At 32.2% G+C, this 25382-nt stretch overlaps 2 protein-coding genes across 5 annotated transcripts in view; both read right to left on the bottom strand.

Moving 5' to 3' along the window:
• The window catches only part of LOC143068773 (uncharacterized), an 86111-nt gene extending 65370 nt beyond the window's left edge, over nucleotides 1-20741 (bottom strand). The window contains exons 1-2 of one of the 4 annotated variants that reach the window (XM_076243072.1): nucleotides 20632-20741; nucleotides 5637-6333 (exon numbers count right to left, since the gene is read on the bottom strand). In XM_076243072.1, the coding sequence (XP_076099187.1) occupies nucleotides 5637-6050 (414 nt within the window). In that variant the 5' untranslated portion in view covers nucleotides 6051-6333; nucleotides 20632-20741. Of the gene's footprint in view, nucleotides 1-5636; nucleotides 6334-13531; nucleotides 13568-15354; nucleotides 15519-20392; nucleotides 20478-20631 lie in introns of those variants that run through there. The other 3 variants (XM_076243070.1, XM_076243071.1, XM_076243073.1) reach the window with 3 other exon arrangements.
• LOC143068774 (uncharacterized) lies at nucleotides 6616-12138 on the bottom strand. Its single transcript, XM_076243074.1, has 2 exons — nucleotides 10188-12138; nucleotides 6616-7163 (listed from the first exon to the last, which is right to left on the bottom strand). The coding sequence occupies exon 1, from the start codon at nucleotides 11866-11868 to the stop codon at nucleotides 10195-10197; it is 1674 nt and encodes a 557-aa protein (XP_076099189.1). The 5' UTR covers nucleotides 11869-12138; the 3' UTR covers nucleotides 6616-7163; nucleotides 10188-10194.
• Nucleotides 20742-25382: the final 4641 nt, after the last annotated feature.

Here is a 25382-nt window from a genome sequence, read left to right as displayed (position 1 = left end):
CAGCGGTTGAGTTAACCGGTGAAAAATCCCAGTGGGATTTTCCATGGTTACAATTATCTATATTTAGCTAATGTTCATGTTACAGTAAACTTTTTGACATGTTACGGTAAACATTTTTACACTAAATGGTAAACATGTGACCTGATGATATAACCATATTTGGGCTTTAGCATTGGATAAAGGGTGTTTTAATAATTTAAGAAGTACATAGTAATCATTTAGTCTTGATCTTTGGCTTATGATCCACCTAAATATCAAGTCTTGGAATAGTATTTCATGGTAGTTATGTGATCTTAATATTTGGCTTATGATACACCTAAATATCAAGTCTTGAAATAGTACTTCCTAGTAGTCATGCAGTCTTGACCTCAGGCTTATGATACACCTGTATATCAAGTCTTGAAATAGTAATTCATGGTAGTCATGCAGTCTTGATCTTTGGCTTATGATACACCTAAATATCAAGTCTAATAATAGTATTTCATGGTAGTCATGCAGTCTTGACGTTTTAGCTTGTGATACACCAAAACATCAAGTCAAAACTATTACCCCCCCCTAACCAAACAAAATTTGGTTTAGGGGGGGGGGGGTTCTTATTGAGAATGCTTCATTTAAGCCTTTAGTACTCCTTTCAAGATCAAAGGTAGATGAATATTAATCCTCAGTGTTAAAAAGTTTTCAACACCTTAAGTTTGTAATGTAGGTATTACATATATACATCAATTTCAGGTAATCGCTAGGCTTACGCTTAGAGCTCCTATGCCAGTGAAAAATCAATAGGCAATATAGGAAAGGTGTACTGACATAAGTAGTCTCTAAACACATTAGCTCCATGGAGCTTTCGTTAGTAGAAGCCATATTAACTATGTGTATCAGTGAGAAAAATGTAAAAGCATAAAAATATAGTATATACCAATACACATAATTAACAGCGCCTGGTGATGTTTGATAGCCTGACCGGTTTCGGTCCATAAAGGACCTTCATCAGAGGCAGAATGGTGGATTAATGTTTACACCCTATTTATATAGATATGGTAACCGGCGGTTGAGTTAACTGGCAGTTGGGTTAACCGGCGGTTGGGTTAACCGGCGGTTGAGTTAACCGGCGGTTGAGTTGACCGGCGGTTGAGTTAACCGGCGGTTGAGTTAACCGGCGGTTGAGTTTACCAGCGGTTGAGTTAACCGGTGAAAAATCCCAGTGGGATTTTCCATGGTTACAATTATCTATATTTAGCTAATGTTCATGTTACAGTAAACTTTTTGACATGTTACGGTAAACATTTTTACACTATATGGTAAACATGTGACCTGATGATATAACCATATTTGGGCTTTAGCATTGGATAAAGGGTGTTTTAATAATTTAAGAAGTACATGAGTTAACCGGCGGTTGAGTTTACCAGCGGTTGAGTTAACCGGTGAAAAATCCCACTAACTCAACCGCCGGTTACCATATCTATATAAATAGGGTGCAAACATTAATCCACCATTCTGCCTCGGATGAAGGTCCTTTATGGACCGAAACCGGTCAGGCTATCAAACATCACCAGGCGCTGTTAATTATGTGTATTGGTATATACTATATTTTTATGCTTTTACATTTTTCTCACTGATACACATAGTTAATATGGCTTCTACTAACGAAAGCTCCATGGAGCTAATGTGTTTAGAGACTACTTATGTCAGTACACCTTTCCTATATTGCCTATTGATTTTTCACTGGCATAGGAGCTCTAAGCGTAAGCCTAGCGATTACCTGAAATTGATGTATATATGTAATACCTACATTACAAACTTAAGGTGTTGAAAACTTTTTAACACTGAGGATTAATATTCATCTACCTTTGATCTTGAAAGGAGTACTAAAGGCTTAAATGAAGCATTCTCAATAAGAACCCCCCCCCCCAAACCAAATTTTGTTTGGTTAGGGGGGGGGTAATAGTTTTGACTTGATGTTTTGGTGTATCACAAGCTAAAACGTCAAGACTGCATGACTACCATGAAATACTATTATTAGACTTGATATTTAGGTGTATCATAAGCCAAAGATCAAGACTGCATGACTACCATGAATTACTATTTCAAGACTTGATATACAGGTGTATCATAAGCCTGAGGTCAAGACTGCATGACTACTAGGAAGTACTATTTCAAGACTTGATATTTAGGTGTATCATAAGCCAAATATTAAGATCACATAACTACCATGAAATACTATTCCAAGACTTGATATTTAGGTGGATCATAAGCCAAAGATCAAGACTAAATGATTACTATGTACTTCTTAAATTATTAAAACACCCTTTATCCAATGCTAAAGCCCAAATATGGTTATATCATCAGGTCACATGTTTACCATATAGTGTAAAAATGTTTACCGTAACATGTCAAAAAGTTTACTGTAACATGAACATTAGCTAAATATAGATAATTGTAACCATGGAAAATCCCACTGGGATTTTTCACCGGTTAACTCAACCGCTGGTAAACTCAACCGCCGGTTAACTCAACCGCCGGTTAACTCAACCGCCGGTCAACTCAACCGCCGGTTAACTCAACCGCCGGTTAACCCAACTGCCGGTTAACCCAACCGCCGGTTAACTCAACCGCCGGTTACCATATCTATATAAATAGGGTGCAAACATTAATCCACCATTCTGCCTCTGATGAAGGTCCTTTATGGACCGAAACCGGTCAGGCTATCAAACATCACCAGGCGCTGTTAATTATGTGTATTGGTATATACTATATTTTTATGCAATAAAAATTACTTACTTACTTTCTTATACAAATAAAAGTTCATCATGTTCATTACAAACAATGATATGATCAAATCCTGAAAACATTATGCAAACTTAAATGATCAAAGGAACATCCATGCAGAGGTGCCCTTAGGCCAGACCCTGTACAGCTCATCAGGCTTATAGATTGTAATCAAAAAGAGATAACAGTTGCTTAATAGCAACAGTTAAGCCAATTATCAATCTAATTAAAAACCGATCTCTCATCGCTCCTGTTTCTGATATGTCGCGTGGGAGATCTAACGAAACCGGCTTTGAGGTCACATGTGAGTGAACTAAAAGTCATGAATTTATAAAGATATGCAAATGAGTTGACAACCTATTAATAAGCCAATCAAAAAAGTTTATGAATTATTATGACTGACGATTTCGTTGTAAATAAAATGAGTTACATCCCTTTGCCTTACGTTAAACTTCCAAGATCGTGGAAGACTCAATTTCATTGGTCGAAAAAGACACACCTACGAGGTCACTCACATGTGACCTCAAAGCGGGTTTCGTTAGATCTCCCACGCGACATATCAGAAACAGGAGCGATGATAGATCGGTTTTTAATTAGATTGGCCAATTATTAACCCTCAAACCAAAGTTAATTGGTATTTACATGTGTTTATAGCATTTTAATTATAAGTTAGAGCTACAGTTGTATCAAAGACAATACCAGTAACAAATATATTTACAGGAATCTTGTTTTTGACAGATACATATTCATGGGCCTGTTCTACTTAAAGAACCTCATCTGAGGTTGCCATCTGTTTTATTTGAATGTTTTTGTGTTATATAGGGTGTATGGGAGATAGCAGATCTGTGGAAGTCTCTGTTAAAACTGATTCAAAATTTGTCTGGACTTGGGCTATTTAAAGCCTAGAACATATTGTGCAGATGTCTTTTGTATTTTTATGTGGTTGTTTTCCTGTCTTTAGGTCTATATCCAGCTTGTCTTGTTAATTATAGATTCTGATGATACATGTACATATATTTGCAACCATTATTAAAAAAAATACATTTTGTTGCCTTTTTTTACTTCAGGGGTTTATATACCTTAGGGTTAGGGTGTATTTATGGTGACAGTTTTATAGGTTTGGGTATGTTTCATGTTTTAATTTAGAGATAGATTTAAGGGTTTAAAAGGGCCAGGCAGAGTAAGGTAAGGTTTGAGATGAACAATAGTTTAGTATAGCTCTATATGCCATAATGGGTTGGGTATGTAAAATTTAAATGAAGGCCCATTTTGGTACATGAACTACATGTAGGATACTTTATTCAATCAGTAAATAACAAGGAAGATACTTATTACTTCAGTTATCAGACCATCTTCACACCCTACTACTAACATGACTAACTATCACCACAGTAGATACAATAGAATCTGTGTCCCTTATTGATATTTCAGAAGCAATTATTTTTGCTATCGTGTGCAGCCAATACTTGTCTGCGTTTCTAATTGCCATTGCAATACATTAGAATTTACAATCATGAACATCAGATTTTGATCTGTGATATGTATTGCATCTGTGCTTTACTGATAGTTGGTTATAGGGTGCAAGCACAGTTCCAGGATTTAATTCCTCAGAACTAGGAGCATGAGGAGTAAGAGGACTATATTTTGAAAAAAAAATGGCTGTTATTTTATGTATAACTTTCATTTTTTCTCTCCTTTCTTAAAAAAAGGGAGTTGGAATGTCTGATTTGCCCCTGTCTGAACCAGAGGGCTGATCTTTGTCATACATAGTTACCTACACAAAACCAGACCCTGCATGGCATTTTATCTCTTCCTAATTATTTACTTCCTACATATATAAATATGTAATATACTGTTTGTTACTCAAATAAATTCGAGTGTTTTTATGCATTACAGGTAAAAATTTATGGAAATTTTATTCAAAAAAAATCGTTTATTACCTTTTAATAAAAAGAAATAGACACTTTCAGTTGTAAAACACATATTGATAGATAATATAATGCATATAAATCACTATTTGTCAGACTTGACAGTACATATATAGATAGATGAATTGTATATCAAGTGCGTGAATTTCAGTTAAATAAGTCAAAAAAAATATGTACATGTACTGATATATGTATGTTAACTACATGTAGTACCAGAGTTGGCACATTCTCTCAGAATTTTAAACAAGGAACTACATGTATTGGAATCTGGAATAATTTCGAAATCTAGAAAATTGATAAGAAATGTACGATGAAAACTAACCCAATTTTGGAGGTTCACCAGGCAATGGGGGTTCTTGGTTATGCAAAATTATTTGAAATGCGAAGAAAGCAGAGGTTCTAACAAGAACATTCCTACGTTTCCCATCCCTCTCTGAATCTACTAAATGATTGTACATTCATGTTGATATAATTACTCATTGAAATAGTTGGGGGTTAAATCAATGATTATCAGAAATAAAACACCCTTACTCTAGGAATAGGTCAAAATTGTTACAGTAACATTGCCAATAGTTTTATTTTCAAACTTGTGTGTTGTCCAATTTGAAAAAGAAAAAAAAAGGTCAAAACAGAAGTGTTACAATGTATCATATAACATGTATAAAGTATAAGCAGTTTATGACCTATATGTTTTTAATATTTTCCCTAAGTATAACATACTGCTTGACTTCAGTCAAATAGACGCTATAAAAATGGTCCCCTTATCAATTATTCATATTTTGTACTTATAAATTGGCGCAAAAGCATGACATATATTGATGAGTAGAGGTAACTGTCCGTATCTGTTACTTTATATTACACAGAAATGAAGTAGATTGACTATGACAGGTATTGTGTAGGGTTGTTTATCTGTACAATCATCTGATTATTAAATTATAACCATACCTTACAGGCATCCAGAATATCTTTATCAAAAAGGTACTGGAAATTATCTGTAAGCAGCTCATATTTACTATACCGCCTTCTGAACTGGTCCTTCAAAGTACCTGCAGGGGAGGTGCCAGGAGTAGTACCAGGGGTACTCTGCAAACTATCATCCATCAACTCTGAAAAAGATGGCGAGTGAGCTCTACTGCTGACTTGACTACTGACTTGGCTACTTGTTATTGAGACATCATCCATCATGACCCTCCTTCTTTTTGGTTCAGAAGGAAAATCCAAAATTCTTTTTAAATCAGGACTCGAAATGTTGTTCCTTTCCATCAAAGCAGGACTGTTGGTTCGACCGCTTTCAACAGGTGAAAAATTAAGTGATTGAGAAGACATTTTATCCACTTTTCTTAACGGTGTTGTTGACATTTTTTATTTTTCCGTAGGATGTATGGTATAAATTCCAATTAACAGATCACTGTATAGTAATATCTTGTTTCCCGCTTATTTCAGCATCAGGTGACCTTGAAATTTGAAATTCTTCCTTTTTGAACATTATCTTAAATCCCCTTGATCACACAGAATGACAAGAATTTTTTGTAATTTCCCTTTTCCTGGCTAAAACAGCACGATATTTTCCTTAACTGTGAATCTGGAATCCAATTTCTAGGTCATTGATTCTAAATGTCTGCTCAACATCTCTGGGTAGTTACTATAAAAAAACAAAAAATCAATCATAAACCATTCAAAACTCATCAAATATAACGGCTACAAATATTGATACAGATCACACGAATTAACAAGATTTAAATCCATAAAAATTCTGCCATAAAATGGCTACTGAGGTGTAACATATACACATCTCTAATTGTTCTATTTTTAGATTCAGTGATGCATTTGAGAAGAGCCTGCACATGTTCAACTTCATTCATCAAATTCCTTTGGCATATTTTGGCAACAAATGAACTTTTCAAAACAAAATGGTAATTTTTGAAATCTCAAGAAGAGATTTTATATGAATTTATAGGGTTAAATATACTTACCATGAGTTACTATTATAAATATAGAATACGTTCCGCGTTTTAGTATGTTCCCAATCGCAAAAACATCGAGGAGACCGAGATCTTTAAACATCCGGTATGTTATGAAATCTACTCACTCGATTCAAGGTAAGATCAGTTTTATTTGGCGTTTAATTGGAAAACCAATATACACCAAAAAGAAATTTATTTGGGGTGGCGGTGGTTCCTGGTAAGTATATTTAACCCTATAAATTCATATAAAATCTCTTCTTGAGATTTCAAAAATTACCATTTTATATGAATTTGGTTAAATATACTTACCATGAGTTACTATTATAAATATAGAATACTCACTGATTAACAAGCAGTTCTTTGCAGGTGGAGGATAAATTTCTTGGATATGAATAAAAACATTCCTCAGAAAACACCAAAAAACAGTTTCTTTTTAAAATACTGTCATACATTAAAAACTTCCACCAAAAAACAAACAACTATTTACAGGATACTACTAGTCATCATCCTGAAAAATTATATAATAAACATTATGTGAAACTTTGTATACATGCTCTATATACATTTGTCCCTAAATAAAATTGTATCAATAACATATCAATTTTATAAATAAAAATTATGTGAAACTATTTTTGTCTTTATATACAATAATTTCTTTAAAAACAATTCTATTGTAATACTTTGTCAGAATCTATATCTCGTAAATAGAATCTTACAAAAGTTGATTCAGATGACCAATCTGCCGCATCTAAAATCGATTTTGTAGAAGCTCCCTTATATAGAGCCCAACTCGGAGCAATTGCTCTTGTGGAATGACCTTTAACTTTTAATTTGTCATTTGAGTAAGCAGACCTGATTGTTTGGACAATCCAACTTGAAATTGTCACTGCTGTTACTGGTTTATGAGGTTCTTTCATTGCTAAAAATAATTTGACTTTGTCAGTTGCATCTAACTTCTGTCTTATTTCCTTGGTTTTATCCAAATAAATAGTAATTGACCTTTTTGGATCTAAAAACTCTCTTTCTTTGAAATGAGGTACATTAATTTTGGCCCCAAAATGACTTTGTCTATCTTGTTTTGACAGACCATGTCTAATGAAAGTTATACCTTTGTCCTGAACCCTCATAGACTCTTTATCAATTCTAAGACTTTGTAAGTCACTGCATCTTCTAAAAGTTGTTATAGCAATGAGAAACACTGTTTTAAATGTAACAAACTTTAAAGATGCATCAGATAAAGGTTCGAAAGGTTCATTCTCTAAGGCGTTAAGAACCATCTCTAAATCCCATTCAGGCAATAAATTAACCTTGGGAGGTCTAGAATGAAAAACTCCTTTTATCAGCCTTGAAATATAAGGATGTTGACCAATCTGATAATTATCAATTGGTGGTAACACTGCTGATAACATAGAGCGATACCCAGATATTGTTCTGTATTGTAGACCTAATTCAAACAGATAAGCCAGAAAATCAGCAACCTGATTTAAAGTAGCTGTATAGGGATCAATTTGTTTCCCACTACACCAGCTATTGTACTTTTCGAATTTTGTAATATAGTCTTTTCGAGTACCCTTTCGCCAAGATGCATTGAGCAAGTTTCTAGCCGATTCAGAAAATCCTTCTGCTTTGAAGTTTCTGTCGAGAGGAGCCATGCAGCTAAATTCAACATTTGAGGATTTGGATGGCAAATTTGGGTTTTGGGTTGTGTCAATAACTTTTCCCATTGTGGAAGTCTGATAGGAGGAGCTATCAATAACTGTAGAATTTCCGGATACCAGTGTCTCCGTGGCCACTGAGGTGCTATTAAGATAATCTGACAGTGGAACTGCCTCATATATCTTAATATCTTCGGAATCAGACAAATTGGAGGAAACACATAAGCAAACATGTTCTCCCATGGAATTGTTAATGCATCCAAAGCTAGTGCATTGGGATGAGGAATCCAAGTACAGAAAACCTCTGTTTTTCTGTTCTCCCAGGACGCAAATAGATCTATCACTGGGGAACCCCAAAGATGAAAAATTTGATTGACAATTGTCTTGTTCAATGTCCATTCTGATTGGCGTATTTTTACTCGACTTAATTGATCCGCCAACACATTTTTCTTGCCCATTATATGTGCTGCCTTCAAAACTATCTTGTTCTGAATGGCCATCTGCCACAACTCCCAAGTTAAAAGACAAAGACTGGTTGATTTTGTCCCTCCCTGGCGATTTATATATTGGACAACACTTGTATTGTCGCTTCTGATGAGAACACACTTGTTCGTTAACAGACTTATGAAATGTTTCATTGTCAAATAAACTGCTTTCATTTCTAAGCAATTTATATGCCACTCCTTCTGTTGTGGACTCCATTCCCCTTGGAATATTTGATTCCCAACATAACCCCCAAAACCGCTTTTGGAAGCATCTGTTGTGACTGTTACAGTGGATATTGGAGATACTAAAGATCGGCCTTTCAGCGTGTTCACTGAATTTGTCCACCATAATAGATGAAATTTTAGATGTTGAGTAAATGGAATTTCCAATGTCATATCTTTGCAAATTGGATTCCAAAAACTTAAAAGATGTAATTGTATTGGTCTCATGTGTAGACGTGCATTTGGAATCAACTCTATACATGATGCCATCACACCCAGAATGCGAAGAAAATCGAAAGCTATTGTCTTCCCATTCTGCATGTTCTGAATTAACATTTGTAACTTTTGAATTCTCTCTAATGTAGGAACTACTATTCCCTTTTGTAGATGAAAAACTCCCCCTAGGTAAGTCACTGATTGACTTGGAATTAAACTTGATTTCTCTCTGTTTATTATGAAACCTAGTGAAACTATCAGATTGAGACATTTCTCTCGATCTTTTAATAATTGAATTTTGTCCTGATTGATTATCATCCAATCGTCTAAATATACCACCATTCTCACATTTTGAGCTCTGAGATATGCTGCCACCACTGATACAATTTTTGTGAAAATTCGTGGTGCACAAGTTGGACCAAAACACATTGCTTTCCATTGATAACATTGGTTTTGAACACAGAACCTCATGTACTGTCTGTGACCTTGAAAAATTGGGACGTGAAAATATGCATCCGATAGATCGAGAGATATGGCCCAATCGTTCGGTTTCACTAAATTTATTACTTTTGGCATAGTGTCCATTTTGAAATGGATTTTCTTGAGATAACTGTTTAGAGGTTTTAGATTTGTCACCATTCTTAACTTCCCGTTTTTCTTTGGGACTAGAAATAAGGTGCTGTAAAAACCTGTTACATAATTTGGAAAATGCACCTTTTCTATGGCGTCTTTTTCCAATAAAGCATTTATTTCTTGCATAAAAATACCTAAATGGTCTTTTTGTACAAAAGTCTGTTTTATCCCTGTCCAAAGAGGTTTTTGAAAAAATTCTAGTTTGTATCCCTCTTTTACAATTGAGAGAACCCACTGATCTGATGTTATTTTCTCCCAATTTTGAAGAAATTTTTGTAATCGACCTCCTACAGGTATCTCTGGACACATTAAAAAACTTACTTCTGAGTCAGCTATCTCTTCCCTTGGGGTTCCGAAAAGAACCCCATGAGGACTGTGTAGCACTCTTGCCAGACTTGAAACCAGACTTGAAGCCGGTCTTGTTTGCATCTTGTCCACTCTGTCTAGGCGCTGCTGCTGACTTCTCTTTCTGAAAATTCTGTGCAGGTTTCCTATAGTTTGGAAATGTACTAGTTGCATTAGAATTTGATTTCACATTAAAATTATTTTTCTTAATGTTTTGCCCACCTGATGAACTAGATCTGGAAACCTTAATGTTTCCCTTCTCACGAGCATTGTTTTCAAGTTTTCTCTTTCTGTTGAACTCTGGTAACAGATCAGAAAGTTGCTCTTTTTGCTCTTTGCGTTTTTCTAACGCGATTTCTAAACCTTTACCAAATACCCCATCATTTGTTAGTGGCAAATATTGGCATTTATTGCTCATGTCTTTCAGGCCTGTTAACCCTGAATCTTGAGCTGAAGCTTGTCTACGGACCAAATGTAAAAAGGCACCTGTACGGCCTGCTTGGTCAAGTGTTTTAGTTGACATGGCAAAAACATCTTTTACAGTTTGACAAACTTCATCTTTCTCGAAGTCATCACTCTCAAGAGTTTGTACAAGTGAACCTAAAGCTTGCTGCATGTATAAAACAGAAATAATGTTCATTCTTGCACTGAGTTGCCCTTGAAAACCCAATTTCTCTATCTGTCTTAGAGGTTGTGTATGCAGTTGCCTGTGATTGTCCCAAGATTTAACTGCTTTTTCACCATGTGTCTGTCTTAACATGGGTTCAAGTAAGTCATCTAATTTTGGAACTTGCAAAAATTCAACTGAACTATCATGAATAGGGAAAACACTCTTGTATTCCTCTTTATAAGCAGAAATTCTTTCTGGGTTTTTTGAACGCCAAGAACTTTCTAAAATGTCTACCTGTGTCTGGTCTAAAACTAAACCAAGACTAGATTTTTCTTTAGCAATATCTTCCTTAAATATTTTCGCTAAAAAGTTAACATTCTTATTGACTGCCTGCCCTTGTTCAGACTCAATATTGTCATTCAATGAAAAACCTTCATTTGAGTTTACTACATGTTTTATAAATCGTTCACATTTACGATTATTTACAATGTCATTTTGAAGAATACAATCATCATTGGGTTGTCTAACTGGACTACCTCCAGACCCACTATCATATTCTGATCTCATATCTAAATCATGTCTTTCAGTTTGTTGTACATGTATGGATATTTCTGATCTATTATCAAAATCTTGGTTTCTAGAAACTCTTGGCGACCCCAGATTTTGGTCCAAGTTTGGTTCTAGTGAAATAAATGGTCTATTCTCCCCAGATGGAAGATTACCAATATTTCGTTCTAGTGAATTTAATGGTCTATTCTCCCCAGGCGGAAGATTACCAATATTCACACAATCAGATCTGAGCAATTGTTCCCTATTCTGATTGTTTGTTGCTAACAAACCAAAAAGTTTGTCTAATTTGCAATTAAAGTTCTCCTCCATACTTTGGAGTTTCTTGTCATATTCGGACTGCAATTTTTCCGATTTTGACACTCTTTTCTTTTTACCTGTTGTTTTCACGGACTCTTTTCTTGTCCTTACCGACATTGGTGAAACAGGCTCCATAGTAATACTATCCTGCGTGTCTTCGTACAATGAAGACCCGTCCATATCGTTGAAAAACGATGTAATTATAAACTTTGAAGAGTTATACTAATATATATTAAATTACGATGAGAACATCCGTTCAATTGAACGCAAAAAATAAAACTGATCTTACCTTGAATCGAGTGAGTAGATTTCATAACATACCGGATGTTTAAAGATCTCGGTCTCCTCGATGTTTTTGCGATTGGGAACATACTAAAACGCGGAACGTATTCTATATTTATAATAGTAACTCATGGTAAGTATATTTAACCAAATTCATATAAAATCAATACTCTGGATTAATATTTAACTGATCATTTTAATTGGTAGAAATAGTGTGACCTTTTGGTATAACACCTTTGAATTCAGGGCTGAAGTGATAAACATGCTTGTATGGCTTGTTAACATGTGCTTACATAACTAACAGAGTTATTTCTTAGAAATAAAGAAGACCTTGGCAGTTATTTTTCCAAAATTTAAACATAGTATTTGTTTCAATAAACTGAATTTGATCTGTGATTTCTATTTCACAGTAATTTGATCCATTATTACTTAAATTTGATGCAAAACATCTAAATACATGAAAATTAAAGATTTGTATGTTTATAAATCGGAAGCCAAAGGCCATATTTTCAGAATATACAAACTCACAGGTTTATTATGTTTGTTTATTTCTTATTCTGTCAGTTTTGTCATATTCTATCATGAATAGTTATTGCATGTTAGGGTAACATCAACACATACTGCCATAAACCCATCAGACCAGACAACAGTCTTATGCTGACGGCTGTGATGTGTGGTCACACTTCTGGTCAGTTTGAATTTATAGACATACAGTGCCCTGAACTTCTGACTCATTGTAACACCAACTATTGTTATTCAGGGCACTGTATGTCTATATATATACACACACACACACCCTCAGGATCTGTTTTTATTACTTTTGTTATACCTGATTCAAACTTTCAGATATTTAGATCTGCATATATATATATACAAAAAAGTTAGACAAATATTTTATAGACTAATCTGAATTCCTTACATTTAAAGTCATTTTAGTCTGGGTGGTCATTATATTAATCCCATTTAATAATCAAAATAACTTAGGTTAATTTATCAAATTTTATATATTTTAAGTTTCGTGGATATATTGAAGCCTTTTTCTTCAATATGAGCATATACATGGAGGCAGGAATGAAAATATTCAAACAAAATTCTATGAAAAAAAATTTCAACGAAATTGTCAATTCATAATTATGCCTTTGATCAACTTATGTGCAATAAAATTAAACCTTAAACATCCCATTATACTGACTTGTGCTATTTTTAAAACCATTGAAACATAATGACCCATGATGACGTAAGCCCCCTCCAAGATCAAGTATCATTTTCAAATGTCATATTTCAGACTATCCTATCTTAAAGTTTATCATTATCATATCATAATTTTTCAACGATCCTTCATATACATGTAAAGTGGTTAATCTGTTTGGCAACTATCCCACCATTGTTTGTATATACAAATAACTTAAAATAAGCCATCTATATAACACATTAAAACACCAAATATTCTTCAATGTGATAAATTCATTTTATTTTCATTTCTATTATATTTTAATTCCCCGATTAATCCATTATTACCTGAAAAAAACAATATTTACCTAATTTATTACGAACACCTTACCTGAACAGGTCCTGATTATGTCCTATAGATTTATGACACAACTACGACATGATTTAATCACCTTTTATGTAACTCTTATCTTTATTTTTTAAATAGATATTATTACTACACACAGGAAATAATTGTGTCAATTTTTTGTTTTGTAAGAATATGACAACCATATTTTCTATTTTTCGACTTGTACATCAGATATTGACATCCAGGTGTAACATGAATGTCTTTAAAGTATTATGAAGATTTCATTTCTTTTAATTTACCAATTTTTGTTTTTATCAAATTTAAACTGAATTCATTTCTGTATTACATTTTGATTTTGCCATTTGATTAGGGACTTTCTGTTTGGAATTTTCTTAGGAGCTCAGTATTTTTGTGTATTTACCTTTTCTATAAGGAACTAAAACAAATGTCTCTCTCCTTTGTTCGACCAATTTCGGATTCAGCTGTTTATGGAGAACAAGAGTTACATTAACCGTTCAAAATATGGATAGCTAGGCCAGGGATGGCCCCATAGTCATGAAAGTATTGTTTTAAAACACTTTAAATGTCATATATAAATAAAGTAAATAATGGTCCATAGGGATCAAATTAGGCCTGTTTTACGATAAAATGGATATACTTCTGACCTGAGGATCAGACTAACTTTACAGTTTTATATGTCAGTCACAATGCATGAATGACATTTCACAGATTTGTTGTTGTAATACATTCTCATTACAAACAACACAAGTCTACATCAAAGAATGTCATACTAGTAGTTTATTTAGTCCAGTTAAAACTGACTTGCCAAAAAAGAACTAAAGTCCAGGTCATACTTCAGTCATGCTGGTGCAATGATGATACATCTAAAAATATATGTCTAGGTCAGAATATTTCTAAGTAATGGACTGGACATGCTTATTTGACCAACTTGTTTTAAATATATATCAAGGTGATGGCCATATGCTGTGCATGATCGTATGTCACACATCAGCTTATGGCAAAACACTTTTGATGCTAAGTGTAATGAGTGTATGTATAAAAAGAAGTTCTAGTAAAGACAATATGAAAAGAAGAAAATGAATAGATCATCTCAAAAAAATAACTTTAGAGTCATAAAAAATTTTGGATGATAAGTCTCAAGACTAAAAGCATTTTTTTTCTCATATTTCTCACATGACAAAGGGGTCATTCTGACGGACCTAATTTTACAAACTAATTGAAATTTACATTTTACACCTCACTAGTTTAACAAAATACCCTATATTTCTGATCCAATTCAGAATTTTCTAAGTGTGAAAAGCTTTATGAATAAGTAAACCGCAGATTTAAAATAAATAAACTTATCTTCAACAGTTTCATTTAAAAAGCAATAACTGGACCCAATTTAAACCAAATAACAGCACTTTTTTTCTGTAAAGGTTGTTAATATTGAAATCCTTTGTTTAATCTGAATGCTAAATGTATATTTTTAACATCAATTTCTGATACAAAAGATAATTGTCTAACTCATTAAATCAGAAATATTTGTACTCTTTTATTTTTAACCGATTTTTTTTTCTATTCAATGGAATTAGTCATTGAGTTCACAGACTATTCTCCCCGCTGAAAACTAATGCTATTAAGGGCATTCCTATATAAAATGGTCTATAAAGAGTGAAAAGATAAATCAATATACGCTTTTTTCAGAAGATAATTGCACCTTATAAATGGAATATTTTAGATTCGCTTGAAAAAAATTCTATAATGTTAAATATGAAGAAGGATTGCCATGTGAATTTTTTATCCTCACTACCTGCAAGCTAATGACAATTATGGCAACAATGTTTAATATTGTTTTTCCTTACCTGTAATTACAAATAACAAAGATGTTATTGATATTTCCATCAACAAACTTTGTCATTTTTTTCCTGTATTTTATCCATCCCACAAGTAACCAGCATGAAATGCAATTCCCTGATGCTGGGTATTTAATCAATTTGAAATAATGTGGAAACTGTAAGAGGAAACAACTGACGATCTTCCTTGTCATAAGACATTATATTAATACAGATATTTCCCGATATTTGATATAACTTCAAATAACATCCATCCAAAATGATAAACAATGAATACAATGCCTAAGGTAAAATCTGACCTAATCATGGAAGATCTCCTTGACAACACACTGGTACTGGTCAAGCTGACCACTTGGGACTTGTTACATTATGGTCAGTAATGGCAATTATGTTCATTATTCATTTCAAGAATGTGTTTAACTGGCCAATATTTCCAAATATTCTCTATAATCAATGTCAATAAGTCAGAATGCAAAGGTCACCATCGAAACTAGAAACAAAATTACTGATATTATTTATGAGTATTTCAAATATCTTTCAATAATTAAAAGGATTTCTTGGAATGCAAAGTTCATCAACTAAAAATGGAAACAATTAAATGAGCTAGACATTTAATGCCATTTTAAATTGCATTTCATGCAAAAGGTGCAGTGGAGGTTTCATTAACATTTGTAGCAATAAACTTTAACACAATCATTATGGCATTCAAAAGAATGCCCAAGGTTTTTGTGAAATTTATTTAGCGGTATACATTTATTTGTTTTTATCCCATATTAATAATGTACTGAACATAAATGAATTAATTTGCCACTGGACATAAAGCAAACAAAAATCAATCATATTATCCCATAACTGATCAAAATCTCACTATCTGATAGTAATCCTGGGGGTAGAATATTCTACATCGCCTTACAGTCATGACTCATGAATGTATATACGCTGGTTTGTAGTTTGGAGGCTGGAAGGCTTTAGTTTTTTAATTGGAAGAGCTTTTGCTATCAGACAGTTCATCCCCAGTGTTTGGTTTGGGTTTCTGATTCTTAATCTTTATGGTTATAGATTGCCATCTTGATATTGTTTGATATTGTTTGCCATTTTTACTCCTGTTCTAAGATTGCCACCTTGATATTGTTTGATATTGTTTGCCATTTTTACTCCTTTTCTAAGATTGCCACCTTGATATTGTTTGATATTGTTTGCCATTTTTACTCCTTTTCTAAGAATTATAGCTGCTGCTACTATTATGTAGCATCAGAGCTACTGATAATTGTTACCATACTTGAGAGGGTACTGTTAAATTTAAATATTTTTTTCAACAAAGACAAAATGTGCATCTAGATATTTTAGAGTTAGCGAAGTCTACAGGCAAAGATCATCATTTTCATTTAACTACTTCTTTAATTGCCATTAGAGCATTTCTTTGAAACCTTTCAAGCCTATTAAGTATATATATGTATGCTATAATCTGCTAAGATTTTCTTTTCCTTTATATGATTAATCATATCTAGGCTTGTAGAAAAAATCCTTAGCCCATCTCACTCAATTATCTGTGGTAATTCATTATAACGCATTGCTGCAGGTGTGAAAAGAAAACTGTCCTAACCATAAGCTCCTTATCTTTTGTTCCTAAACCACTTAACGGTAGCATGTCCTGCTAGATTTAACAATACCATTCCCTGGTCAACAGGAAACTTGAAACCATCCATCAAGATAGAGGATGCTGGGATTGATTTTTTAATAAAATTTCGGTCAGGTAAATGGTAATGGAGGATATTGATGTTATTGTCCTATACAAATTTTTAATAGCCTGTTGATCTAATTAATCATTAATTCTTTGATTCAACAATGCATGATAGCTTTACTATTATCAATCAATCAGCATGACAAACTAAAAACAAAACTGGCATCCAAATATAATGAATTTCGTATAAAGGTAAATTCTATAATGAACATGATGAAATCTTTTTTGCTTAAAGTATTATCAATTAAGAATGTGTCAAATTCATGTTTTTATTCCTTAATTTCAAGTATATATATATATGCTTTTAATTAATAGGGATAAAGCTCTCTTATAATTTTGCAGACTTATGGCATATTTTCCTTCATATGTGCCTACATGTATCTAGAAAATTTAATTCAAATCTTTAAGTATTTTGTAAAATTAAGCACTGTCCTTCATTATCATTCTGGGTAATGTATCAGAATTCTCCAAAAGTGGTGATCCAAAGGTTTTAACTGCTAAAATTTCCAAAGGACCACAACAGTTTTGGTATTTTGCTATAGAAATAATAGTGACGACAAGCAGATTTCTTCAAGGACCTTCAGGAAAAGAAAGATTTTGAGAACTCTGATGTATCACTAAAAATGATTCCACTATGCAAATGTATCAAATCCGATCATAGCGTTTCAGGTTTAAGATTGAAATGAAATAGTAATACCACCTATACCATTTACATGAGAATGGGAAATGGATTTGTAGCAGCAGACTAATTGGAAAACAACAATAGCACCTTTTTATAATATCTTATTCATGCTGCAGTTTTGTTCTGTTTAAAACTATTTTCTAATTTGTCTTCTAAAAGTAATTAAAAGAATTTTACCCCAAATGAACTTCTTCTTGCTCAATGTACCTACTGAAGCCTGTTGCTTTTTTTTTCTCCATTAATTGAAAATCAAGCAATTTGGATCAGTATGCCACTTCTCCCTGGCTTCTCTCCCGCTTCTCCGTTTTATTGCAATTAATAATGAAAAAATACCATCTTTCATAATTCGGTATCAATTTTTAATGAAAAAAGATATTTCTACCCTCATAAAGGTGAAAAAAAGGAAATGATGACCTAATGTTGAACCCAAGATTTCTTTTTTTAAACATCAATTTTCTATGACTAATTCAGAGTGCTGAGCCTGGCAAGAATTGTTTTTAATATTGATCTGAAAGCCTACCTATGAAGGCTATATGGTGTATAGAGGAAATAAGCTTCAGTGTACGGAGTATTATTACAATCAGCAATTTAGTTCTATAACAGCTCGTTTTCTCTGTTGCTAAACTCATATTCCTTTATTATTAATATCAGACTTTTATTAATTAAAATAAACTAATATAAAACCTAACCAGTTACCATTATTTATATCATATTATTTCCTATGTTTTTCAAGGATTTCTGTTTTAAAACCATTCTTTTATAGACAACAATTCAAGTGCAAAGAAAAATTGACCGACAAACGCAAATTGATTATAAGAATAAAAATGTCGAAAACGTTTATCAATTAATGCACTACCAAAAACACTTTTGTATGTGAAATGTATAAGGCCACATGGACTGTAAATACCAAATAAATACTTTTTACGACTATAAACATAAACCTAAGTACAATTAAAGTTGCACAGATATATGTGCATTTTCCAATTTTATAAACTAAAAATATTTTTTTTCTCATTATTGAAGGTCGTACTGTTGCCTATACATGTTTTGTGTAATTGCTTACATTCAGTTAATTTGAACTCTGGTGGATAGTTGTCCTTTTTTGGCAATCATACTGCATCTCTATATCTTTTACAGGGCTTAAGAATAATCTTCTTTTTTCATTTGTACACAACAAAAAATATCATACATCTGTTATGAGAAGAATAGGGTAAAATTGAAAACATAATTAACTTAACAAATCATTTTAATGACCTCTTTGCTCTCCACATTAAGGTGCTAGACACTGCCAATTCTTTTTATATACACATTTTGCCATGGAATTTCATAACAAGAAATATTTAGAATCTGGAAATAATGTTTTGAACCAGTTTTCAACAAAAAAAAGTACATTATATTTGAACTAAAAAATATAAAGTATCATATGCTTCCCTTTATGTGCAAGTAGACAAGATAATGTTTGCATTATATAGGTCATTGCTATTCAAAATCTCCAATGAAGCCACAAATATTCAAGTGCAGATATGACAGCATGGTATTATACATGTATCAGCAGATTAAAGACTTCAAATTTGCTTTTAGATTATTCAATGGTGTAGTAGAAAATTATACACTTATTGGGTTTATATCAAGTTTGTTGTTCCTAAGTTACTTATATTAGTCTATTATTTGTCTTAGTTATTGTGTTATTTCATAAGCAGTCAGTTTGGATCATTTAATTAAGCATATCCTCAAAAACATCATTGATGCATAACTGACTTGCAAGTCAATAATTCAATCCCATTTAAATCCATATTCTTATGACCTTTTATATTCAGTCCTTTGTAGCTGGAAACACATAATTCATGTGTGCTATGCATGTTCAGTATCAATGAAAAATGCATGTCCTAATTAAGGGACCATTGTTTTTTTTTCTCATATGTCATATCAGCTTAATTATTAAATTTCTATCACTTGAAGAATTAATTACATCTTTGATAGTTCTGATTTAATTATTCACTACTTTTTTCAACTCAGTTTAGTTTGCCATATCTGTACTTTAGTACAGACACCAATCTATTGTTTTGAAAGAGTTTTGTAATTGATCTCAAGATGTGTTTGGTTCCTTGTTTCTTTGGGTTGCTGTTGAGTAGGCAAAATGACCAATGCAATAACTCTGGAGTACATGTAGAAATCAACATAGACAAACTTTGAATTTATACATGTAAGATAGTTGTTTTCGTAGAGACATATATGTGTTTATATGTTGCTGTCTGATTTTATTAGTCTCAGGTCTCTGGTTTTATGAATATTAGGACAACTTCATTCAAATCCACTATTGACTATTGACTCTGACTATTGAAGACAGAATTAATACTTGGTCATGATAGTTTGTTTGTCATTATTTTTTTGAAGGAAATATTGAACAATATATTACCATGACCTGGGACTACTGTAAGTTACTAACATATAGTTTCATTGTTGATCACAAACTCTTTATCACAAATGATGAGAACCTACCCTCCCCCTTTTTCTGATGTTTTGTAGTTTACCGATGCGTATTATTCACCAGAGGATTTCAAAAAAAGGTAATAAAAAAGAAACCGAATCAGTGATATCTGACCCCAACTGTCAAGACTACATACCAATTAAATACTGTTTGTTTCTTCTTCTTTACTTTGACAAGTCGAATATCCGCCACACGTTTTTGCGGGGATGACCTGGATATCCGATTTGAAATTCGTATTCTAATTGGACACTCGTCATATTCTAAATATAATATGGAAATCACCTAACAGGTGCCCGATATATCTGAATTACACAAATGTAATTCAAACTAAAGTAAACAAATATCCTCTTTAAATATAAAAAAGTGTAATTTTACCTTTTACCACCATCCTATTCCTCTTGCTCGAGTCAGTAGTCTCATCTAAACTTCAAACATCATAAAACAGGTTTTCCGTCCTCTTTTACAGACGGCTTTACCTGGCTTATAAATACGATATCTGCCAAAGTCTAGGTAAAATTTAACATAGTTGTATGCATGGTCAACATTCCGAAACGAAACAATAAAGATGAATAGAATGTGTAAAAGGCGGTGAATAAATTAAAATGATATAGGTTTTTATTATCTTATGGTTGATCATGAGCCAAACTTTTACAAACACATAGTATGAAATTCAAAACAGTGTAGCTGTGGCCATTGATTGACCCATCAAAATCATCCATTGACTGGGACAATTTACGTGAACGTTTGTCTGTAACAACCACTGTTCATGACGTACCTACGATAGACATTTAAACTGTGGGGTCAACAAAGGTTTCTTAACGCCTTTAATTATAAAATAATTCGAAAAATTAATCAGGAATAACCTTTGTGTTTTGATTTATATAATTAATATAAATCAAAATATCGTGTTATTTCTGATTAATTTTTCGAATTACTTTATTTAGGTGTTGAGAACCTTTGGGGACCCCATAGTTTAAGTGTCTTTAAAAAGTACATAGTGAGCATTCGTCGTTACATACAAACGTTCACCTAAATTGTCCCAGTCAATGAATGATTTTAATGTGTCAATCAATGGCCACAGCTACACTGTTTTGAATTTCATACTAGTATGATACCAAGGGTTTTTGTAAGATACAAATCCCGTTTTAACACTAGCTTTGAAATCTACACTTAAAATAACTTGACTGAATCGGCATGTACTAAAAGGTGGAGTGAAGTGGAGTGGAGTATTGGAGTGGAGTGGAGTGGTGGAGCGTTGGAGTGGAGTCATGGAGTGAAATTTACCTAACATATCCAAAAATCAATATCAATTTATAAGATATTTTTGTATACATGTGTAGCTTTAAAAATCATAGAATAAATGTATCCACAGCATCCAACTGCAGTCATGTTCATTATACCAATATGATTCACATTGGATGTGTCATGGGCATTTTGTAAGGTTATATCTCCAAACAATATTAAAAAAAATTAACATTAATGTTTAATAATAGATTTCTTTATTTTAGGAGGGGATCTTTCGACAATTTTACCTTAGTTAACAATAGTCTGGTGTAAATAATTTTAAAGACAAGACACTGAATTTCAAAGACATGATTTTACTAAACAACCATTCCATCTTACTTTCATAACTGGAATAATAAGAAAATGTTACGGCTGTGGATGATCATTTTCAGATAAGCATAATAATAATATAATAAATTCTTTATTTAAAGAGGGTAACTCAATTAGAAATAGTCTAATTTTCATTGAGGCCCTCAAACAAAATACATGCATACAGTTAACATTCATACATTAATTTACAATATATATTACTAGTATATACACAATTCAATCATTGAAATATACAAAGGGTAATAAATGACAATATTTGATATAGTTTTGTTAAAGGAAAACAAATTAGTTGACTTGCATATAATTTTCAAGAAAATGATTATAACTATGTTTCTTGAATAATTCCACATTAGGACATTTTTTTTATTTCGAGTGGTAAATTATTCCATACTTTGGTTGCAGAATAATGAAAAGATTTTTTATAAAAATTTGTATTTGGTCTTGGAACAAAAAGATCATTATTAGAGACAGATCGTAAGTTGTGGCGTTGCACATCATCAATATTTAGTATTGCTAAGTAATCAGGTGTTAGCCCATTTACAATTTTATACATTAGAATTGATTGTTGGTATTTTATTCTTTTGGTAAAAGATAGCCATTTTAAAGAAGAAAACATGAAATTAGATGGAATAGAAATATCGCATTCCAGTATAATTCTTGCTACTCTTTTTTGAAGTTTTATGATTCTATCTGAATCTTTTTGTAATAAATTTCCCCAAACTGAACTACAATAGTCTATATATGGTAGAATATATGCATTATAAAATAGTTGCCTTGTGTGTATTGGCAAATATACTTTAATTTTATATAAAAGTGATACTTTAGATGAGATAATTTTACATATACGATCAACATGATCTTCCCAGCTTAAATTTTCATCAATGTCTATTCCAAGTAATTTGAAAGAATGGACATTCTCAATACATGTTTCGTTGACCGTAATACATAATTCTGATAGTTGTTTAAGTTTTTGTTTTGAACCCAATTTCATACACTTAGTTTTTTGTGCATTGATTTTCATACTGTTATTGTTACACCAAGATTGTATAGCATTTAAATCATTTTGCAATATGCTGTTTATTTTTTCAATGTTTTTATCATGAAAATGCAATGTTGAATCATCAGCATATAAATCCATATTGGATTGTTTAACATGAAGTGGTAAATCATTTATATATATTAAAAATAACAGCGGACCTAAAATAGAACCTTGAGGCACTCCATACTTTACAAACGATTTATCAGATTTAATGTTAGCGTATTGGACTTCTTGTTGTCTGTCAGACAAATACGATTTTATCCAATCTATCATATGTTTTCCGATATGATAAAATTTTAACTTTTCTAGAAGTATGGCATGGTTTATAAGGTCAAAAGCCTTACTGAAATCTAAAAACACTGTACCAACTATTTCTCCATTATCTAAATGTTTTAACCATTCGTCAATTAGTTTAGTTAGCGCTGTTTGGCAAGAATGACCTTGTCTGAAACCTGACTGGGCGATATGTAACAATTTTTTATTGTTAAGGAATTCATATAACTGTGTACATACATGTCTTTCGAAAATTTTAGATATGGTATTCAAAATAGAAATTGGACGATAATTTGAGGGAATATCTCTTGGTCCTCCTTTATGTATAGCAGTTACTCTTGCAAGTTTTAATTTTTGCGGAAAACGATTTGAAGTTATACTTTTGTTTATTAAAAAAGTTAGTGATGGGGATATTATTTCTGCACTTAGCTTTAAAAATTTGGGACCTATTCCATCTAAACCTGCGGATTTATTAATATTAAGATGTTTTAGTTGAGAACACACCTCTCCAATGGAAATGAGTTTTAAATGAAAATTTTCAGTTTTCTTTAATTTTTCACTAGTAAAATTTTGTAGCATAGAAAAATCCATATCTGAAGTATTATTTCCAATAAGTTTTTCAGCTACGGATGAAAAATGAACATTAAGAGTATTTACAATATCTTGGTTGTTATAAACCGTTTGATTTTCATACTGCATTTTAGGTGGAAAAATATTATCCTCTTTTGGATTTAACTCTTTAATATGATTCCAAAGTTCTTTACTATTTTTGGAACTAGTTATGGCGTTTTGGTAATATTCCTTTTTTGCATTAAATATTAACGACGTTGTTTTATTACGCCACTTTTTAAAGTTTATCCAATCTTTTTTTGAATGATACATATTTCTATATTGAATGGAGTTTTTAATTTCTTCATTAAACCATTCGGCTTGTTTAAATGTTTTTACTCTTTTAGTTTTCATTGGTGCATGCTTGTTTATAACTTGATTAAAAAGTTCATACCATTTGTCGACAGCAATATCAATATCATCTTCCATTTCAACAATATGAAAAGGGGTTTGATGTAAGTCTGTACAAAAGGCATCTTCATTAAATTTTTTGAAACACCTATACTTTATTTCGATATGATTTTCTTTTTTTATCTTTATATTGATTTTTCTATTTAAGCATACAGGATAGTGGTCACTTAAAGCATATGAAGGTACATGACAATGGACAATATTTTCAGGATTAGTAGTGTAAATATGATCAATTAGAGTTTCAGATTTGTCACAAATACGTGTTGCAGTGCAAATTTGTTCCAAATGATCTTGTGTTAAAAAGATATGATCATAGAATGTATTTAAGTCCAAGCTCTAAATTCTTGATACAATCTGTTTCTCTACAAAACACATATTTTCATTTAAATGATGACAAGAAAAAGGGATACTCAGTTTGAATTCAAAGATGTTGTAATTCATAATGAAATGAAGCAAAGTTTATAAGATGAGCATTTGCTTTTACTAGAATCACTCGGAATTCAACATTAAATGTTCAGCACAATGGATAAAGTCTCCATTTTACAATAAAATGTGTTGAAAATGTTTTCATTATATACTTATATCTGTCTTGTTTTTATAATATGTAGAACATATAATGTGTGGTTTTTATACGCCCGTCGTCTTTAAGACGGGACGTATTATGGTATACCGTTGTCCGTCCGTCCGTCGTCCACACTTCGGACAATAACTCAAAAACACTTTCACCAATTTCCATGAAACTTAAGTGAATTGTTTATATCTATTGACGTAAGCTCCCTTTCATTTTTTTTTAATTTCAGATTTTAAGTTTTGGATTTATGGGGCTTTATTCATAAAAAAAGGGGGATTTTCAACACTTCGGACAATAACTCAAAAAGGCTTTCACCAATGTCCATGAAACTTTGTTGAATTGTTTATATCTATTGATGTAAGCTCCCTTTCAATTTTTATAAATTTCAGATTTTAAGTTTTGGATTTATGGGCTTTATTCATAAAAAAAAAGGGGGATTTTCAACACTTCGGACAATAACTCAAAAAGGCTTTCACCAATTTCCATAAAACTTTGGTGAATTGTTTATATCTATTGATGTAAGCTCCCTTTCAATTTTTATAAATTTCAGATTTTTAAGTTTTGGATTTTTGGGGCTTTATTCATAAAAAAAGGGGGGATTTTCAACAC

The sequence above is a fragment of the Mytilus galloprovincialis genome, chromosome 3 (genome assembly GCF_965363235.1).
Source record: "Mytilus galloprovincialis chromosome 3, xbMytGall1.hap1.1, whole genome shotgun sequence".
In the NCBI taxonomy this organism is placed as follows: Eukaryota; Metazoa; Mollusca; class Bivalvia; order Mytilida; family Mytilidae; genus Mytilus; species Mytilus galloprovincialis.
Note: the sequence above shows the minus strand (reverse complement) of the source record. Positions and strands in the feature narration are given on the sequence as shown.

Bases quoted from the DNA above. Each gene is read 5' to 3' on its own strand.
- LOC143068774 (XM_076243074.1), bottom strand. From the start codon at position 11,868: ATGGACGGGTCTTCATTGTACGAAGACACGCAGGATAGTATTACTATG.